The sequence below is a fragment of the Dermacentor albipictus genome, chromosome 10 (genome assembly GCF_038994185.2).
Source record: "Dermacentor albipictus isolate Rhodes 1998 colony chromosome 10, USDA_Dalb.pri_finalv2, whole genome shotgun sequence".
Classification (NCBI taxonomy): domain Eukaryota; kingdom Metazoa; phylum Arthropoda; class Arachnida; order Ixodida; family Ixodidae; genus Dermacentor; species Dermacentor albipictus.
In genome coordinates, this window is record NC_091830.1 from 32,601,627 (window position 1) to 32,620,466 (window position 18,840).

General features: G+C 46.5%; 2 protein-coding genes across 2 annotated transcripts in view; one reads left to right on the top strand and one right to left on the bottom strand.

Annotated features, from left to right (window-relative positions):
• LOC135912228 (thyrotropin-releasing hormone receptor-like) overlaps positions 1–10,890 on the bottom strand; it is a 28,741-nt gene extending 17,851 nt beyond the window's left edge. The window contains exons 1-2 of the mRNA XM_070527564.1: positions 10,876–10,890; positions 10,607–10,828 (exon numbers count right to left, since the gene is read on the bottom strand). Coding sequence (XP_070383665.1) covers positions 10,607–10,828; positions 10,876–10,890 — 237 coding nt within the window. The remainder of the gene's footprint in view (positions 1–10,606; positions 10,829–10,875) is intronic.
• The window catches only part of LOC135912238 (uncharacterized), a 593,471-nt gene that overhangs the window by 49,214 nt on the left and 525,417 nt on the right, over positions 1–18,840 (top strand). The window lies entirely within an intron of this gene.

Below are 18,840 nucleotides of genomic sequence, written 5' to 3' on the forward strand. Positions count from 1 at the left end.
CTGGGACCGCTTTTATTTTTGGTGTATATTAATGACATTACTACTGTGATGGAACCAGATGTACATCTTAAACTGTTGGCGGATGACTGTTTATTTTATTCTACAGGACGAAGCACGGCTGACCAATTTAAGCTTAATAACTGCCTAAAGGCGTTAAGCGGATGGTGCAACAAATGGAGTATGGAAATAAATTATTCTAAATCAACATATACACATATTACCACACAAAAAAGGGGCCGTCTTTTGTTTCCATATACTATTGGTGACAAGTGTCTGATGAATACAAGTAAGTTTAAATACCTGGGAATAACGATAACAGAAAGCTTATCGTGGAGTATACATATAAATAATCTTTGTTCAAAAGCATACGGGAGGTTATATTTCTTGCGAAAAAAATTGGAGGGCGCTACATGCGATGTACGACTCGCCGCATACAAAACTTTTGTAAGGCCACTTCTTGAGTACGCGTCAGAGGTATGGAGCCCTCATCAAGGTTATTTGAAGAAACAAGTAGAGAAAAAATTGGAGGACGCTTAAGCTTCGCCTTCAAGAGTGGAACGCGATAGCGTTATTGCACCTCGTTCGCACCGCCCACTCATTCGCTCGGCATGCTCTTGAGTCACACATGCACTCACGAATCACGCGGTGAGCGCCGAGCAACGCAGCGTTCCGCGCGGCAACGAAACGTGCGCCTGAGCAAGCGGAACGAACCAAAGAACTCGGTGTCTCGGAGGGAGAAAGCCGGGCAGCAACGTGCCATGAAGGCGGACGCGATCATGGGGCTGACGCCTTGATGGGATCGTCCTCTATCTCGCTTGGGAGCACCACGCAGAAGCATAACTCCTCGGAAGCAGCTCGGCACACATCGCAGGGGACGCTTTCCCAGCAGAAGCGCTACGGCGCAGCGATCACGTCAGAGGCGTCCCGCATCAGACTCTGCACGTAGCAATCGCGCTGTGAGCGGAAAGAGGTGCCGCGTCGCCTAAACACCAGTGTTCGAGTGACGCACGCTGGATGTTGGAAGGGGAGAGAGTGAGAAAACTTCTTAAACGCAAGGGTATTGGGGCATCCTCGCACCGGAACCCGCACGGCCCGAAGGGGAGAAGCGGGTGAGCGAAGATAGTGATCTAAAGAAAGGAGAGGCGCTTGATTCTACAACCCGTGAAGGCGCACGGCGAAACGTCAGGGGCGAGTGGCGCGCCACGTGCCGGGCAGCGCCGAAAATTGCGAGGAGGGGTTTTTCTGTGTTTGCCGCAAGATGGCTCTGCATGTGCGCAGAGCGCAGAAGAAATTTAGCGGAAACGTACTTCGCTACTCGTGTAACTGCGACTTCTGTAAGTAAGATGCTCATAATTACCGATATACACCGCAGTATAACTTTCTACGGCACGTTTCTAAGGCAACACCGCATTCACTAGAAGCGCTTTTGTACCGCTTTCAAGCATCGAACTCGTGGCTGAGTGGTAGCGTCTCCGTCTCACACTCCGCAGACCCTGGTTCGATTCCCACCCAGACCATCTTGGAAGTTGCTTTTTATTTATGAAGTGCCTGCCATGATTTATCGCTCACGGTCAACGCCGCGGACGCCGACACCGACGCCGACGACACCGGCTTTTCTGCGACACGAGCTCCTTAACGCTATCGCGTTAAAATTCAGAGGTACGCGGTGCGCTTTATATGCTCCCGATATCGAAGGACTGATTCAGTCACAGAAATGCTCCGTTTTTCTAAACTGGACCTGCTAGAAACGCGTAGACAAAAACATCGATTGAAATTATTATTCCAAATACTTCAAGGCCAAAAAAATATTAGGAAGGAAACATACATACTCGCACCTGGCAAATGGAGCTCCAGAACCAACCATAACCGGTCTATCCAAGCATATACCACTCACACTAATACATTCAGGCACTCCTTCTTCCCCGACGTGATTGAAATGTGGGAACAAGTTACCGATGTGTGTAGTGGAACATACTGATTTGTCCCAATTCAAAAAATCTCTGGATGACTATCTGTGCGAATGCGCCGCTTGATTTCGATGTATTCTGTGTTTGTGATTATTGCACATGTTCTTTTCTTTTATATGTATTTTTTCATAACCCTCTCTGTAAGGACCCTCGCAAGGGGGTTGACAGTATTGTTAAATAAATAAATAAATAAATCTTCCTCGCCTCGGTTCCACACTTCTCAGGTCGTCTTTGTGGAGGAACTTGTTGGTCTTTTAGGTGTACGATTATGCGAGATCTCTCCTATTGGCCGTGGGAGAGAGAATCTCCAGATTGTATTTGGTGATATACATCTAAACTACGCGAAACAACTTTCTTACGTTATATTAAATGCGATTTTACAATATAACTTATTGTAACTAAAAATAAACGCCGTAATCGCAACAGCTACATCGCAAACACAAGAAAAATATGGTATTGGCATTTGCTCTTCGGCTTTCGACTGGGAGTTTTCTTTAGCGCTTTCTGATTACATAGTAGTATATTAAGCTGAATCTCCGGCAGTTACATTGCCTGCTCAAAAAGTGAACTCATCAATCTCGGATGTCGTAATAGTCACGCATTCTTTATGTTCAGCTCTCACTGCAAGCAGAGGCATACATATTTTACGCATATTTCAGTCTAATACCATCTCACCTCACACTAACCAGATTGGCATGGGTACCTCGTCAAATAGAATTAGCTATGCATGAATTCGCAGACAGCTTGGCTAGAGCGGCCCTTAGTGTTCCGATTCTCCCGATCATTCCTGTGTCAGCTTTCATAACTGCTGTTAGGTTCAGGACACGAGCAGTCATGCAAGACTCTTGGAACCTATAATTAACAAGTTTAACTGATTTCCGTCAAATCCTATACCCCTAGAGTAGAAATATCTGCCGAAATAGAAATAATTAAGTTCTGTTTACCAAATTCCGATGTCTTGTCTGGAATCTGGTCTGGCTTCCTCCTCTTTGTGCTCATAGCGTGAGGAGGATGAAACCATGAACACTTCTTCCTGCCATGTCACAGTGTGCTATCCTTAAGAAAGCGTACTTTCGAAGGAAAATTTTAAGGTGCCAGATAGAATACAATTCCCGACATTCTGTCTTTCAGAGCCTCTTCTCTAAACCATTATCATAGGGTTGTTAAAGCAGCTGTTGAGGCATATATATATATATATATATATATATATATATATATATATATATAATTGAATCAGGACGATTTCTGTGCTAAATACTTAAGTTTTATATAAATTTAATCTATTCAACTGTTCCAAATTTCTCAATAGTGCTTCTTTTAAGACGGTGGCCATGATGGTGCTGCAGCAGGTGGGGTTGGGTTGGCATACATAGCCAGCAGTTCTTCCGCCTGAGTCTCCTATGAGTGTCACTGTGTGTGTCAGCAGGCGTCGAAGAGCCCTGTGGCTCACATGAAGGCAATCAGCAGTGGTTGCGCCCTCTTCCTGATTGCCGTAGGCACCCGGAAAAAACAATGTCTTCAAAGGTCCTATGCGAAAGACCATTCTATTGCAAGCTGTCGACCATCGCTTTCCTTTCTGTGTCGAATTGCGGCCATATAAAGATGAAATGTGCAGTGTAGGCGATATCCCCAGAGAAAGGAAAGAACGGGGAATCACATCGTGTAGTGTTAAATAACCAAGTCGGGGAGTAGGCGGAGTCGGTTCGGATGCGGTACAACAGCGTTGCTATTTTCCAGATAAGTCCATGGGTCACACAGGCTGAGTGTGGTGTGTGGTGGATAGCCCTACGTGGAATGCGGATTGCATTCTTGGGGTTCTGGAAAATCTTTGGCACTCTTACTTTTGGGACACATGCCAGTGCCAGGCGTGCAAGAGTGTCCGCTTTTTCATTTCCTTCAATTCCTACGTGGGATGAAATCCATCGAAATAATACGTTAAATCTGTTCCTCATTCTTTTAAGACTAAAGACTGATATATTTTTCGTAAATCACTCGATTCATGGCCAATTCCACGTAGAAGGTATGAGCCACTCTCGAAGACAAACAAGCAAGAAATCACACCACGCCCTGTTCGCTGGCCTCTTGCACCGTAATGAAGACCATGCTATTGATGACGTGGCCAACCGCAACACGCCATGTTCGCTGGTCTCCCAAGCAGCAAAGGCCACGCATATTGTGGCCGTAAGCGTCTCCAATTTGGCTGCTACCATCACTCCTCCTGAGCGCACCAATGTCTTAGACATGGCGAAAACACGTGACCCAACTATTTCTACACTCGATAACACCAAAAAACCTGCTGTGACTTCACCCGCCTCAATCGCGTCGCTTAGTACGCCGCATCCCATTCGCGGCTCTTCTGCAATAGCCACTGTGCCGTTGCATCTGTATGAGCCCTTAGCTGCCGAAATTGGCAGCGATGACATTGATCCCGCAGCCGAAACGCTACCGACATTGTCTTCGTCGGAAAACAGCTTCAGCCTCGGAGCTTACAGTAGCGTTCGACTCTCGCCCAGCCTGGATGGACTTGACGTAGAAATGGAGGTCCCACGAGAAGTAAACCTTGCCCACGCATCAGCCTCTAGCCAGGCAATCTGGTGCCGCGGATCGCCTAGCTTGTTTACACTGTATATATACAACATGATTTTATATAATGTGACAACTAGTTTTTATGCGAAGCATATTACGAGAGCTCAACCCAGCTCCTCAGGCGCGGCGGTGTCGCCTTGAATACCACGTGACACCGTGACGTCACGACAGAGGAGAAGTGGCTTTGGCTCAACTCTTGCAAGATGGGCTGGGTGGGAATCGAACCAGGGTCTCCGGAGTGTGAGACGGAGACGCTACCACTGAGCCACGAGTACGATGCTTCAAAGCGGTACAAAAGCGCCTCTAGTGAATGCGGTGTTGCCTTAGAAACGAGCTGTTTCTAAGGCTCAGGCGTGCGTCGCTTGCTCAGGCGCACATTTCGTTGCCGCGCCGAACGCTGCGTTGCTCGACGCTCACCGCGTCCAATACAGGGCGTCCAAGGCGAAGCAGAGTAACGCATGAGTTGTTTCTTCGTCTAGCCGAACCAAATATAGCCAAGCAACAGCAGTTCACCAAGCTAAACAGTGGTTCAACAACTAAAATAAAAGCTAGTATGCTTCGCATCCTGGGCTTAACCTTACTTAAGCCACAGCCATTTTTAGAGCGCAGCTCTTTGGCGTCCGTTCCTGGGTTTCGCGTCGTCGTCGTCGTCGGCGTTGTCGTCGTCGTTGTCGTCGGCGTTGTCGTCGGCCTCGTAACCAGCTCGCCGACGAATCTGCTGCTCCGCCGCCGCGCATGCGCGCTGTCGGCTCTCCGGGCGAGGGAGGATGATGGAAGGGAGGAGGAGAGACTGTGGAGGAGGGCTGGCTACACAAATGGCTCTTTGGCGTCCGTTCCTGGGTTTCGCGTCGTCGTCGGCGTCGTCGTCGGCGTTGTCGTCGGCCTCGTAACCAGCTCGCCGACGAATCTGCTCCGCCGCCGCGCATGCGCGCTGTCGGCTCTCCGGGCGAGGGAGGATGATGGAAGGGAGGAGGAGAGACTGTGGAGGAGGGCTGGCTACACAAATGGCTCTTTGGCGTCCGTTCCTGGGTTTCGCGTCGGCGTTGTCGTCGGCCTCGTAACCAGCTCCGCCCCCCTTTCATCCCCCCAGCGCTAGCAGCGACCGACTGATACCGCTTTCGTGAGTCCGCTACCACACTCACGAAAGACGTCGTGCACTTCCTGCAACTCGCATTAACCGTCCATCGATCCACACCGATGTTAGTAGTGGGGGACTTTAATGTTGACATAAAGACAAACAGCAATTTCCTAACACTTATGCGGGAGAACATCCCGTTCCTCTCGCTCGTAACGCGTCCCACGGCTGTGACAACCTCGCGAGGCACTTGTATAGATCTCGTCTTTGAGAATCAAGCATTGGTGTACCAAGTCGAACATATATCAGTCTATTTCTCCGACCACAAAGCTTCCTTCATGACTGTCAAGAACTGTTAGTGGAGTCTTTGTTAAAGGAATACGTGTGAAAAATAAAAAAAATTCTGTGATAGCGCATACATGTGTTGCTCGATTTCTTTGCCTCAATCTATCGAAAAGGGGAAACAGCTTATTTGCTGCGCTCAAATTTCGCATTAGGAAGAAACGTAATCGTCGGTAATTTTTTTTGTGTAACTCTTTGTTTCCGTGGATCTGTGTGGTTCAAAAGGTGGCAGCGCAAAGGAAGACGCGGACCGAGAGAAGATGGGCGCTGAACTCGCACGTTTAGAAGACCTCGGTACACACGCGTTGGGCGTCTCCATTCAAACCGCAAGATTTTGGCGACCCGTATTCCGTGGCCGACCGATGGCGAGGTTCCACCTAATTAGAAACGCGCTGACTTCTTGAGGTGCTCGCTTGACCCGGAAATAGAGACATGTCGTCTTCCCTCCATCTGTTTCATTTTAGGCACTGCCATCTTTTTGAATATATGCAGCCGCCCTCTGAATATTTCTTAGCACGGGATATTAGAATAAATAAACTTTTCTGGCGACTTCAACACATGGTGTGAAATGTTTAACCGGAATGTGATGAGTGTATGGAGAAGTATCAACTCTAGATTTCGGTTGAAGAGCATGTGTCTAGGCTGCGATTAAATCTATATTTTACTCGGATGCCGGATTTACTCTGATATGTAGGGAGAGGGCACCAACACGCCCAATTCAAACCATGTGGTTATATGTTAATCTGTGTGGTTTTATGTTAGTGAGTGTTGACTCGGACACTTCTTTGAATGGGTGCTTGTATGCAATGCTTCGTACTTTGTATATGTTATCATCCTGGTGGAATAGTTCCATCATTGTGAATTAGGGTTCGTATCGTCTTTTGTTGAAATAAACTTTTTAAGAACTGCGAATACAGCAGATCTTTTTGCGACATGGGGCCCTTAACGCTATCGCGTTAAGAACTTTTTCAGCAGCAGTATACGAGGAAGTAACACTAGGTGACGTTAGGCTATCGCCGGCGCCAGGAGTGACAAGGATCACCATTGGTGATCTTCGATGAGGTACAGTTATTAAAGTTACCAAACGAGGCATGACAGATGACCTCGGTAACACGGTACCATTGATCCACATTAGCTCTGCAGAAGTGCCAAAATTAAAACTGCGTGTCGTATCTGCCGCATGCGTTCAAGCACCGAGTTTTCAGGCCGGTGTTCCGGTTCATCGTAAGAAATACAGAGCGCACGAAATGTTAGTGATGAATGCGAGGATTCTCTAGTAGCACCAAATTCCTGCTGCTTTCGTAGGAAAAAATTATAGGCGACCCTAATCTTTGACTTAGGTGTCTCTCAGTGGCCCTCGCACCTCGGCGTTGGTGCTCGTTAGGTTAAGTGAGCGAACGTCTTTCCCCTGGCACGACATGTGGGCGAGGGGCGAGGAGGAAGCACAGCGCGCACCACCTTGTGGGCCGTAGCCTCCTAGCGAGCGGCGCACGAAACGCACCTTACGAGCCCTCTCCGGTGCTGACATCAGAGCATGCAACGAGTACGCGCGCAGCTGTACAGAGCAAGCGAGACAGCGCGCCGAGAGAGGACAAGCCAGGCATGAGGAAGTGACGACACATCCGCTCTGCTGGGCAGATGTTCAGTCTATGCCAGGCAACTGTTATCACCTAATTAGCCGGTTAAATATCGTTCCACCTTCGTGTGTATGATATCGTTAGTGACGTAATTACTTCCGCGTATCCAGGAATTTCGCCAGTGTCGTGCTCAGGTTGCGGGTCTCTAAATTCTACGATTCGGGGCTTTGGCGTGCGGTAATGAGTGATTTCTAATTAATTCTAATTATTCCAGACACTTCAGTAACTCAACTTCTAACTAAACCTACCCTCTGATATCATACATATAATGAAAACCATGAATCTTATACTATACTACTTTTTTCTGTTTTTCTTATTTATGTTGAATTTCTCCCCTGTGGTCTCAAGAGGTGAACCGGAAGTGCTACGAAAGAAACAAGAGTGTCACTCGATGCTCGCGCCACTAATAATCATGCAATACTTACGAGTCTATCTGTCAGGTCATCTGTCATGCCTGGTTTGGCAACTTTAATAACTGTACATAATCGAAGATCACCAAGGGTGATCCTTGTCACTCCTGGCGCCGGCTATAACCGGAAGTGCTACGAAAGAAACAAGAGTGTCACTCGATGCTCGCGCCACTAATAATCATGCAATACTTACGAGTCTATCTGTCAGGTCATCTGTCATGCCTGGTTTGGCAACTTTAATAACTGTACATAATCGAAGATCACCAAGGGTGATCCTTGTCACTCCTGGCGCCGGCTATAACCGGAAGTGCTACGAAAGAAACAAGAGTGTCACTCGATGCTCGCGCCACTAATAATCATGCAATACTTACGAGTCTATTCGATGCAAGAGTAGTGTTTGTATATGGAAGACTGCCCATGTCCTGTTATTTTCCTACTTTGTTTAACTGAGTGCTTCTGTAATTTGGTTAGCTAACGGAATGACTTATCCCGTAAGCCGTATAATGCTTCCGGAGGTAAACGAAGAGCTTCGGAAACGTCATTATTACGGGTTCGCGTAGCGCTATGCAATCTGCACGTGCGGCTCAAAGCTACATTTGGAGTTGGACCGTACTATACCCAACGGCTCCTGTTCAGGAAACCCGAAAGTTTTTAATGAATGTTGTCTAATCATGTCGATTGCTTCAACCAGCGTCTTGAGAGTACAAGCGACTATATTGGGCTTAAGCGCACTCGTCCTTCGCCATACACGTGTCCTCCTGATTAATTGTATTGAACGTCGCATTGCTACTACCTCCGTTATTTTTCCGTTAAGATATAACAATTATTTCGTGATCCACGCACAACCATTTCGGCACGCGCACTCTGATTTAGATACTCTTGTACTGAGCCAGCGTTGTTTTCGTCAATGTAAACTGCAGTTAACTTCGGAACGTACACATAAACACAACGACGGCTCTAAGAGGTTGCATCAACGAGGTTAAGTGTGTTGCACTATAATTCAGGCAAACGGTGTGTGAAGGTCCATTGCAATTTTCTATCGAGCCAGGCTTCTAGCTAGAATCGGATCCTATAGTATTCCCAGTGGGGCCGTTAGGAAAAGTTTGTCTTCTATTACTCTGAGAAGAGCCGACCTGGGCGTGGTGTCCGCTGAGAGCATCGATGGAAGCGTCCTGAAAATGGCACTGGTCATTCGCCGTGCACTGGAGATAAAGAGAGCTGACTTCACGGTGCATGGTGTGGAGTACGGTGGAGAATGTCCGTTTCTCAAAGCACTGCTGAAACGATATTCATTGCAGCGAGTAGCGGCGTGGTTGGTTCTGCACAGATACGGCCGTAATGACGTTGACATCTGCGCCTAAGAGCCCCGATTTGAGAAGCCCGAAAGACCAAAAAAGAAAACTGCACCACCGTTTTAAATGCGAGAGAATTATGAGGCTGCCCCTACCCCTCCACCGTTTCTAGCCGCTAAGCGATGCCACGATCCCATCGACCGCGTCACAACGCTGTGCGAAGCGCACGCATTTCGTGTGTCGCAACATGTGTCGGTGATCCACTGTGATTACCGTGATCATAATGATGATAACAACAATTATGATGTGATTTTAGAGTGAGAATGATACCTCTAGTGATGATTTCATGGTAGCCGCGAAGATGATAATCATGAGGATCACCGATGATGACAGCACTCATGATGATGACGATGACGACAACAATTCCCGTAATGATGACAATAATACTGATGATATTGATAAGGGTGATTTTATGATTGTGAGCGTTCAGACGCTCATCAACTGATAATGGGTACTGCAGAAAATTTTTATTGGATATCGGTTGCCTCGGAAGGGAATAAAAGCTATCGCATTGCAGACCGGTACACGTAGATGCATTCTAGCCATTTGTGGCCACTGTAATAAGGCTGTTTATCGCGGCACATATAAGTCGTAATGAAGTACGAAGAAGTCTGCTAGAAATTATCTCATATAGTGAGCAAGTTTTTGTGGTTTCCATGAAATCATTGCTTTCTTATTAGCTTGCGCGCTTCATCTTCGGAACTTTGAGACGGTACATATTAAGTGGTTCCAGCTTCATATTTAAACAATATATTCGGAACGAGTGCCGGAATCTTACTATATCTGTGAATTTGCGTTTCGCCGTGTCGAAATGCGGCTAGGGTGACCAGAAATTCAACTTGGGATCTTGGTCGCAACAGTAAGATTGGTTTCCCTTTCCATTGAAGTCGCATCGGCATTTAATTGACTGTGTGCCTTTTTTTTTTTCTAAATCAATGCAGACTGCGGATGGATAAAAGGGTACGCTTATTCGTACGACTAGGCTCGAAAGCTTTTAACTCATCATATTTTACAGCTAGAAAGTGAGCCACTCGTTACTACACAAACTCGCCCGTGTTCAGGCCGCAGGTCAGGGGCAGCATTGTGAGGTTGTTAACAGGTTCAGCCCAACCACGCCATTGATTACGGCACCTCCCGGATCGGCCCCTTTGTGACGACACGAACAGCGAAGATAGATGAGTGTACCGCATAGTGCTATCGCCTCGAAAACAGACGGCAAGTTTGTGCATCCACGTACTTTTACTCCTTGCTTGTCGAGCCAGACGAACGCCATGAGAAAAAGGTAGCCGAAGTCTGAGAGTGCCAGCGTCCCCAGGTAAAAGCTTGACGCCCGGACCTTGAGTCGCGTGAACAGGAATGTGACGAAGGACAGCCCGTTTCCAATGAGGCCCAGGACAATGAGCAGCGGGATGAAAAATGTGTACAGGTATCCGAGTACAGTGACAGCTCTCTGGAAGTTCTCGGAAAATTCCTCCTCCAACTCCTCAGGCCACCCTTCGCCGTCACGTACGATGACGTCATGGTCGCTGATGTTGAACTCCGTGACATCCGATGGCGTAGCAAGCAGAACCATTTCGTAGGGCTCGTTTGTCATGTGGCCAGTTGCTGACTCATCCACTTCTGATGGCGAGGCGCGAGGCGTGCTTGTCTCGTTGCACTCCTCTTGGACCGGAACTGCATGCGAACGAAATGCACAAAAAGAGCTGAGTCACCATTTCTGCTATTGCGTAAATTAAATGCACGCATAAAAAAATTCTGAATCAATTTATACTGGTAACGAATTAAAATTTCTTGAGGACAGTGCTCTAGTCTATCTCTGTTAGCGGATCTGCAAACACCGCGGAGTAATGTTCTAAAAATATTGTTCGTACAACTGTTTTATTCTTTATGCGCGTAATCTGGCAGAGCTATTTTCTTCGCACTCTTCTCCCCTAAATTTCTTTGTTATCCTGTGTTGCTTAATATGTTATATAGGAAAGTGTATGTTGTACACGTGCAGCGTAGGTGCATGTTATGTATGCACATTATGTTATACGTATATGTGACATAACTTGCGTAGGTTTTATGCATACGTGGCCTGTCTGAAAGGTATCGGATCACACTCCCAGAAAAGGACAGAAGCCTAGACTGCCATTTTGGACGTCCTAATCTCCTTCAAATTAGTTCGCCCCTACTTACAAAGCTCGAGCAGCAGGCTCTTCACGTTCCTAGAAACAGCATTGGAGCCCCCTCTTAAGTGCTGCTAAGGCTACTCTGGCGTTGCCCCTGATATCCCCTCAGGTTCAAAGGCGCGTTCGATTCAGATGCTTTTCAATTTCTGTGAACATTGAAAACTAGCGTGGGCTCATGTCCAGAAGGTAGAGAACTTGAACAAACACTTAAATACCACGCCGTGCCAAATAATGGACGGAATAACTTGAGAAGCACGAAGAGGGGCACCCTATTGGTTCAGTTGCCGGGTCTTCAGATTACCTTGTCAAAACTCTTTGTAAATTTTGCTGGCGCCCGCTGAGCACTCAAGTCGTCTGGAAAAAGATACTCAGCATCTTTGTTGCTACATGGTGCTCGCATAATTATCGCAATCACATCATTGTTGCTTCTTGAAGGACTCCCATGGCACAGCTCACTTGCCACAGATGTTCGGCCTTCCTTGAAGTCGTTGTAGCCCATTTTAATCTGCTTCATGACCATACCGTCGCCTACAAACGCAGTTGAGATCTTCCGAATTGCTTCTGCTTGGCTATCCCCAAACTGGGCGCCCAACATTATGCGCCATCTTTCCTAGATTCGCTCCGTCGCTTTCGCTAATTAAAAATTACTCCACGATGACACGACTGTATTGAAGACTATATTTACCTATATATATTTACCTATGTATATAATCATTTAAAATGGGCAAAGATAATGATTTATGATGCACAGGGTATGGTCTAGTCAGTGTAGATAGCGCGCCATCAGCTCGTGATACGGCGCCTTTAAAGCTGTGTATGTGTTGTACATGCGTTACTGTACTCTGAAGAAGGCTGGTCCAACAGCCGAAAACGTTAAGTAAAAGAAGTCTTCGAAAAAGTTCGTCGTCTCTTTCCTGCGTATATACATATATACATATATATATATATACACACACACACACACACACACACACACATATATATATATATATATATATATATATATATATATATATATATATATATATATATATATATATATATATATATATATATATATATATATATATTAGTCATATAATGAGAAGCCAACAAACACTGACACCAAGTACAACATAGGGGACATTGCATGTGCTTAATAAATGAAATATTGATAAATAAATGGAAATTAAAGTGTATGAAAAAACAACTTGCCGCAGGTGGGAACCGAACCCACAACCTTCGCATGTCGCGTGCGATGCTCTACCAATTGAGCTACCGCGGCGGCGTTTCCCCATCCACTTTCTTGGGTATTTATGTGTACTAGTAGAACTAGTACACAACTAGTACTACTAGTACACATAAATACCCAAGAAAGTGGATGGGGAAACGCCGCCGCGGTAGCTCAATTGGTAGAGCATCGCACGCGACATGCGAAGGTTGTGGGTTCGGTTCCCACCTGCGGCAAGTTGTTTTTTCATCCACTTTAATTTCCATTTATTTATCATTATTTCATTTATTAAGCACATGCAATGTCCCCTATGTTGTACTTGGTGTCAGTGTTTGTTGGCTTCTCATTATATGACTAATAAATATCGGGTCCCTCGGTTAACCCCCTTTCTTCTCGTTTATATATATATATATATATATATATATATATATATATATATATATATAATATGTGTGTTGTCGCAGATCTGTGCGAGTGTCTGCAAATCTCATATATTGTCCGCTAGCAGCACTATGTCGTCCGCATACATCAGTCCAGGGAGCTTCTGTTGCAGCATTTCCCCATTGCACATGCAGGATCAATCAAACCCTAATTCTCTGTTCACCAGTCGTCTTTCTATGCCCTTAACATAAATCGTGAACAACAATAGGGACAGAGGACATCCTTGCTTCAGTCCTTGGAAAGTTCGCATCCCATCACAACCTTTTCAACCTTCGCATACTGCTTGTACTCGGTTGTGTCTATATGTCTCCGTCAGTAGCTGCATGAAATCGTACTGTATACATTCGTATTTAAGAATATCCCATAACAATTCCCTGTCTAAGTTGTCACAGGCTACTTTAGAAATTCCGTCGTTAAAGGTCTATTCTGAGCTACAGAAATCCCTATGCACTGAGAAAAATATTATCCTCTAAGTATCTGCCTGGCCGGAGCCTGTCCTGCAGTTCCCCCAGTACCTCAGTTTTCTCCCACTACCACAGGAGCAGCCGGGTCCACTTGGAGGTGCCGGCATGTTACGCACAGTTAATAAAATAATCCTTTCCTTTATTACGAGGTAGACTAATCGTAATATTTCATTTTTTTATTGTACGACACGCATCAACTATTTTATTTTTCTCAGCTCTTCTGTGTCCATATTTCTAAAGTAACTTTTCGCTTTCATCTTCTACTTATTGCACAGAATATACTTTTGCCTCGTATGGACCCATTCAACAACCCAACAGTCTTTTTTTCTGGTAGCCTAGCCTACGTTAGCTTTTAGATTTCCAAAGCGAGCATACTTGACATCTCTGGAAATGCAAAATATGCATGAGTGCTATTGATTACTTTTGAGAAACTCCCACAATCTCTGACGCGGTGCTCTCATCCAAGCAAGAAACGTCCGCTGCGTTTGTCACGGAAAAAAACAGACCTATTACTCTAACTTATTCCGAATTGGCGAAGTTCCTTTCTTCCGCATAATTAAACTGCGGTGACATATTTATTTCAAAACGTTAAGACATTCGACAGCTACGTAATTGCGATGAAAAATTGATTTTTCTTTCTCATTTTCAGAAACTGCCACGCTTAAGACACACTTGTCAGGTACTCTGGGAACAACGAAACTTCCGCTTTTTCTATTACACTCAAAACTGAAAGTTTAGCCACTCTGAGTTTGTATTTCTGTACTGGACTTCAACTCCAAAGGCATCAAATAATAGCATTTTTTTCAGACCTGTATTTAAGCCTAATTGGAACGTTTTAAAGAAACAGGAAATGGGCTTACGTCGTATTTCATCACAATCTCATTGTAATATCACCTGCCCCTCTAGAAACGGAACGACTACAAAGAAAGTCAGGAGCAGGTTGTTAAAAATGGCTGTGGCTTAGCTAAGGTTAAGCCCAGGATGCGAAGCATGCTAGCCTTTATTTTAGTTGTTGAACCACTGTTCAGCCTGGTGAACTGCTGTTGCTTGGCTAAATTTGGTTCGGCTAGACGAAGAAACAACTCATGCGTTACTCTGCTTCGCCTTCAAGAGTGGAACGCGACAGCGCTCCCGTCGACCCGCCAAGGGGTGTAAGACAATAGGCTACGGCGCAGTGACTACGCGCCCCGCATTGGACGCGGTGAGCGTCGAGCAACGCAGCGTTCGGCGCGGCAACGAAATGTGCGCCTGAGCAAGCGACGCACGCCTGACCCTTAGAAACAGTTCGTTTCTAAGGCAACACCGCATTCACTAAAGGCGCTTTTGTACCGCTTTGAAGCATCGTACTCGTGGCTCAGTGGTAGCGTCTCCGTCTCACACTCCGGAGACCCTGGTTCGATTCCCACCCAGCCCATCTTGCAAGAGTTGAGCCAAAGCCACCTAGAAAATCAGTCTCTGTAGCACGCCGCAACCTTCGCTTCTCATTCCAACGAGCAGCTCAGTCTCCAGGAGGCATCTCACCTCGTGAGTGTCTAGCAGAGGCAAGCGTAGCTGCTTATATACCGCCGCGACGCCGCGAGCGACGGCGCGAGTTGGAGCCCCGTTTCTCCTCTGTCGTGACGTCACGGTGTCACGTGGTATTGAAGGCGACACCACCGCGCCTGAGGAGCTGGGTTCAGCTCTCGTAATATGCTTAGCATAAAAACCTATTTTAATGTACTGCTTCGACTGTTAAAATAAAATAGAGACAAACACACAAGAACGAATAGCCACTTCAATTTTGATGGTTCTCAAAATCTCTCGCTCTGCGGAGATGTAGGCAGTTTCGTTTGTACTTCTGCAGGAATAGTTATCTTTCCAAAGTAACGTGGCGTAATTACTAATGCCGTTTTCTTCAACAGGTAGCTTCTGGGACTTAAACGTAGATGCAACCGCCTCTCTACTTGGTCACCGGATGTTTTCAGAGCCATGCGCAGTAGACTAGTTATACTCTAAGATTTCGTATTGTAGTAGCAAATAAATGGGCACTTCAGACGCATTGTTCACTTCACTGTCGCCACGCTTCGCATGCTGTATGTGCGATCGAAAGCACACGAGGGTATACCCAACGATAGCTGTTCAATCTGGCGCGCGCGAAAGAAGAAAGTGGAGGGCAAACGCGCCGCCTTCCGTCGCGCGAAAGTTCGTGATTGGTTGGGAGGGAGGGGGGGAGCTTTGTGCTCCGGCAGCAACTGTGCATTTCGCGACTGGGCGTAAGTGAAACTGACGATCGTGGCTCAATCACGCACCCCATATATCGAGGAAAGCGGGGAGGCAGCGCCGGAGGGAAGGGGGGGGGGGGGGAGGGGCGACTTCACGCGCCGTATCTTGAAAGGGATCTGCAGACGGCTCGTACTATTGTGCGCGCTGACTTCTCGCCACTCTCGCTTTTAAGCGAAGGGCAGCACGAAGGTCACTTCACTCGCTCCTGCTGCCGCGCATGCTCACACCACCGTTCTGACAGCAAGTGTCCGCGCTGTTGGAGTATGATGTGTTCATGTTTCCTTGTTCGCGTTTTAACATATGCTTGTTAATTGAGTTAGTAGGCGAATGTTTCCAAGTTTGCACGACCGATGAAACTTCTATCCTTACTTCTTATAGCTGTACACTAATTTGAAATCGCAATCAATGCTTCACCTTGTGAGCGAAAAAGCGGCTTTCTTTTTTTTAGAGCGCAGCTATTAGGCGCCCGTTGCTGCGACGAACGTCGCGGTTGTTTCTCGTAACCGAGCGAAGGAGCTCAGCTAAAGATGAAAGCCAACACGAAGCGTAGAGGAGGATGACAGACGCGAGGAGGAAAGCGGCGGAAGAGGGGCAACGGAACCATGAAGCGGGCAGCTGAGGAGGAGGGTGTGGCGAAGGGGTGAGAGGAAAAGCGTAGTGCGGCGACGGTGGCAACGAGATCGCGCCGGCGTAGCTCGCGTCCTCTGGGAGGATTGTCTGCGGCGGCTGCTGTGAATCGCGCCCATGTGCCACCGACGCGCTGCCTATCTTGATCTCCTGATTATCGAGGCAGTGGCGCCGCACTTCGCTCCCTTTGCAACGTGCCGCAGGAGACAGATTGTGCGTGTCACACAATATATCGCGAAATGAGAACCCGCACGTGGCGGCGCTCAAATTTTGCATTGGGGATTATCGTAATTGTTGTTTTATTTTTTCTTAATCATTACTTACAAGTCATCGATGCCGAGGGCTGGTATATTATATTAGTATATTAGCGATGCCTTTATTATAAAATGTAAAATATATTAACGGCGCTCCCAGTGAAGCAGGAGATGGGAACATTTGAAGCATCGCGCTAATAGAAAATGGTCTTGCCTGAATTGTGTTTATTTATTTTTTACCATTTATTACCAGTTATTACCACTTTTGGGAACATCTTCAAACGTCCATGTTCCGAAATGTGATCCATGCGACATAGTGTGTTTCATTGCACGACGTCAGAAAAAGCATGTTGATGTAAAATCTCAGTAAAATCTGAAAGGCTCGTTCACACGCACTCCGTAATCAGTTTGTTCAAAGCGTCTGACTTCATTTCCGAAAAGAAACTAACCGCATTTGAAGACCTGTACGGATTTCATTTCCGGAATAGAACACACCAGACCAACTCTATGGAACATCTGCAGCGCTTGTTCACGGGATCTCAGCCATCATTTTACTAATTAAATGCGATTCCGCTTCAAGAACCGACCTCATTTTTCGCATCGTCCGTTTATAACCTCCGCTGCTTTTCAGCACTATTTGATCGTATCTCTGCTTACCTACCACCCTCCTTACTCAGTGCAGGCACGCAGGCACACACACACACGTTCACAAACATATGCACGCACGCACGCACATACGCAGGCACGCACGCGAGCACACACACATGAACACGCTCGTGCACATGCAAACACATCATCATTATCATCAGTCTAGTTACGCCCACTGCAGGGCAAAGGCCTCTCCCATACTTCTCCAAGAACCCCGGTCATGTACTAATTGTGGCCATTCCGTCCCTGCAAACTTCTTAATCTCATCCGCCCGCCTAACTTTCTGCCGCCCTCTGCTACGCTTCCCTTCCCTTGGAATCCATTCCGTAACCCTTAATGACCATCGGTTATCTTCCCTCCTCATTACATGTCCTGCCCATGCCCATTTCTTTTTCTTGATTTCAACTAAGATGTCATTAACTCGCGTTTGTTCCCTCACCCAATCTGCTCTTTTTTTATCCCTTAACGTTACACCTATCATTCTTCTTTCCATAGCTCGTTGTGTCGTCCTCAATTTGAGTAGAACCCTTTTCGTAAGCCTCCAGGTTTCTGCCCCGTAGGTGAGTACTGGTAAGACACAGCTATTATATACTTTTCTCTTGAGGGATAATGGCAACCTGCTGTTCATGATCTGAGAATGCCTGCCAAACGCACGCCAGCCCATTCTTATTCTTCTGATTATTTTCTTCTCATGATCCGGATCCGCCGTCACTACCTGCCCTAAGTAGACGTATACGTAGTAGACTAAGTAGACAATTCATTACGACTTCCAGTGTCTCGCTGCCTATTGTAAATTGCTGTTCTCTTCCGAGACTGTTAAGCATTACTTTAGTTTTCTGCAGATTAATTTTTTGACCCACTCTTCCGCTTTGCCTCTCCAGGTCAGTGAGCATGCATTGCAATTGGTCCCCTGAGTTACTAAGCAAGGCAATATCATCAGCGAATCGCAAGTTACTAAGGTATTCTCCATTAACTTCTATTCCCAATTCTTCCCAATCCAGGTCTCTGAATACCTCCTGTAAACACGCTGTGAATAACATTGGAGATATCGTATCTCCCTGCCTGACGCCTTTCTTTATTGGAATTTTGTTGCTTGCGTTATGGAGGACTACACTGTATGCAAACACATACAAACACACATTCACGCACCAACTCTACCTCTCTCCCCGCTCTTTGACACAACCCTCGGCTTCAACAGCACTGCGAGAGTCCTGTGTAGGTAACCATAGAAGAGGGCCAACACCAGCGCCGGGTGGCGTAACGCAGTTCAGATTTCAGGCTCCCAGCGATTAGATGAGGCACTTGGGCCAGGCACATGTTTGTGGCTAAGCTCTTTAACTAAGAGCTGATCATGAAAAAAAAAAGCAGAAGTGAGCAAGAAATTTTGCAGTTAT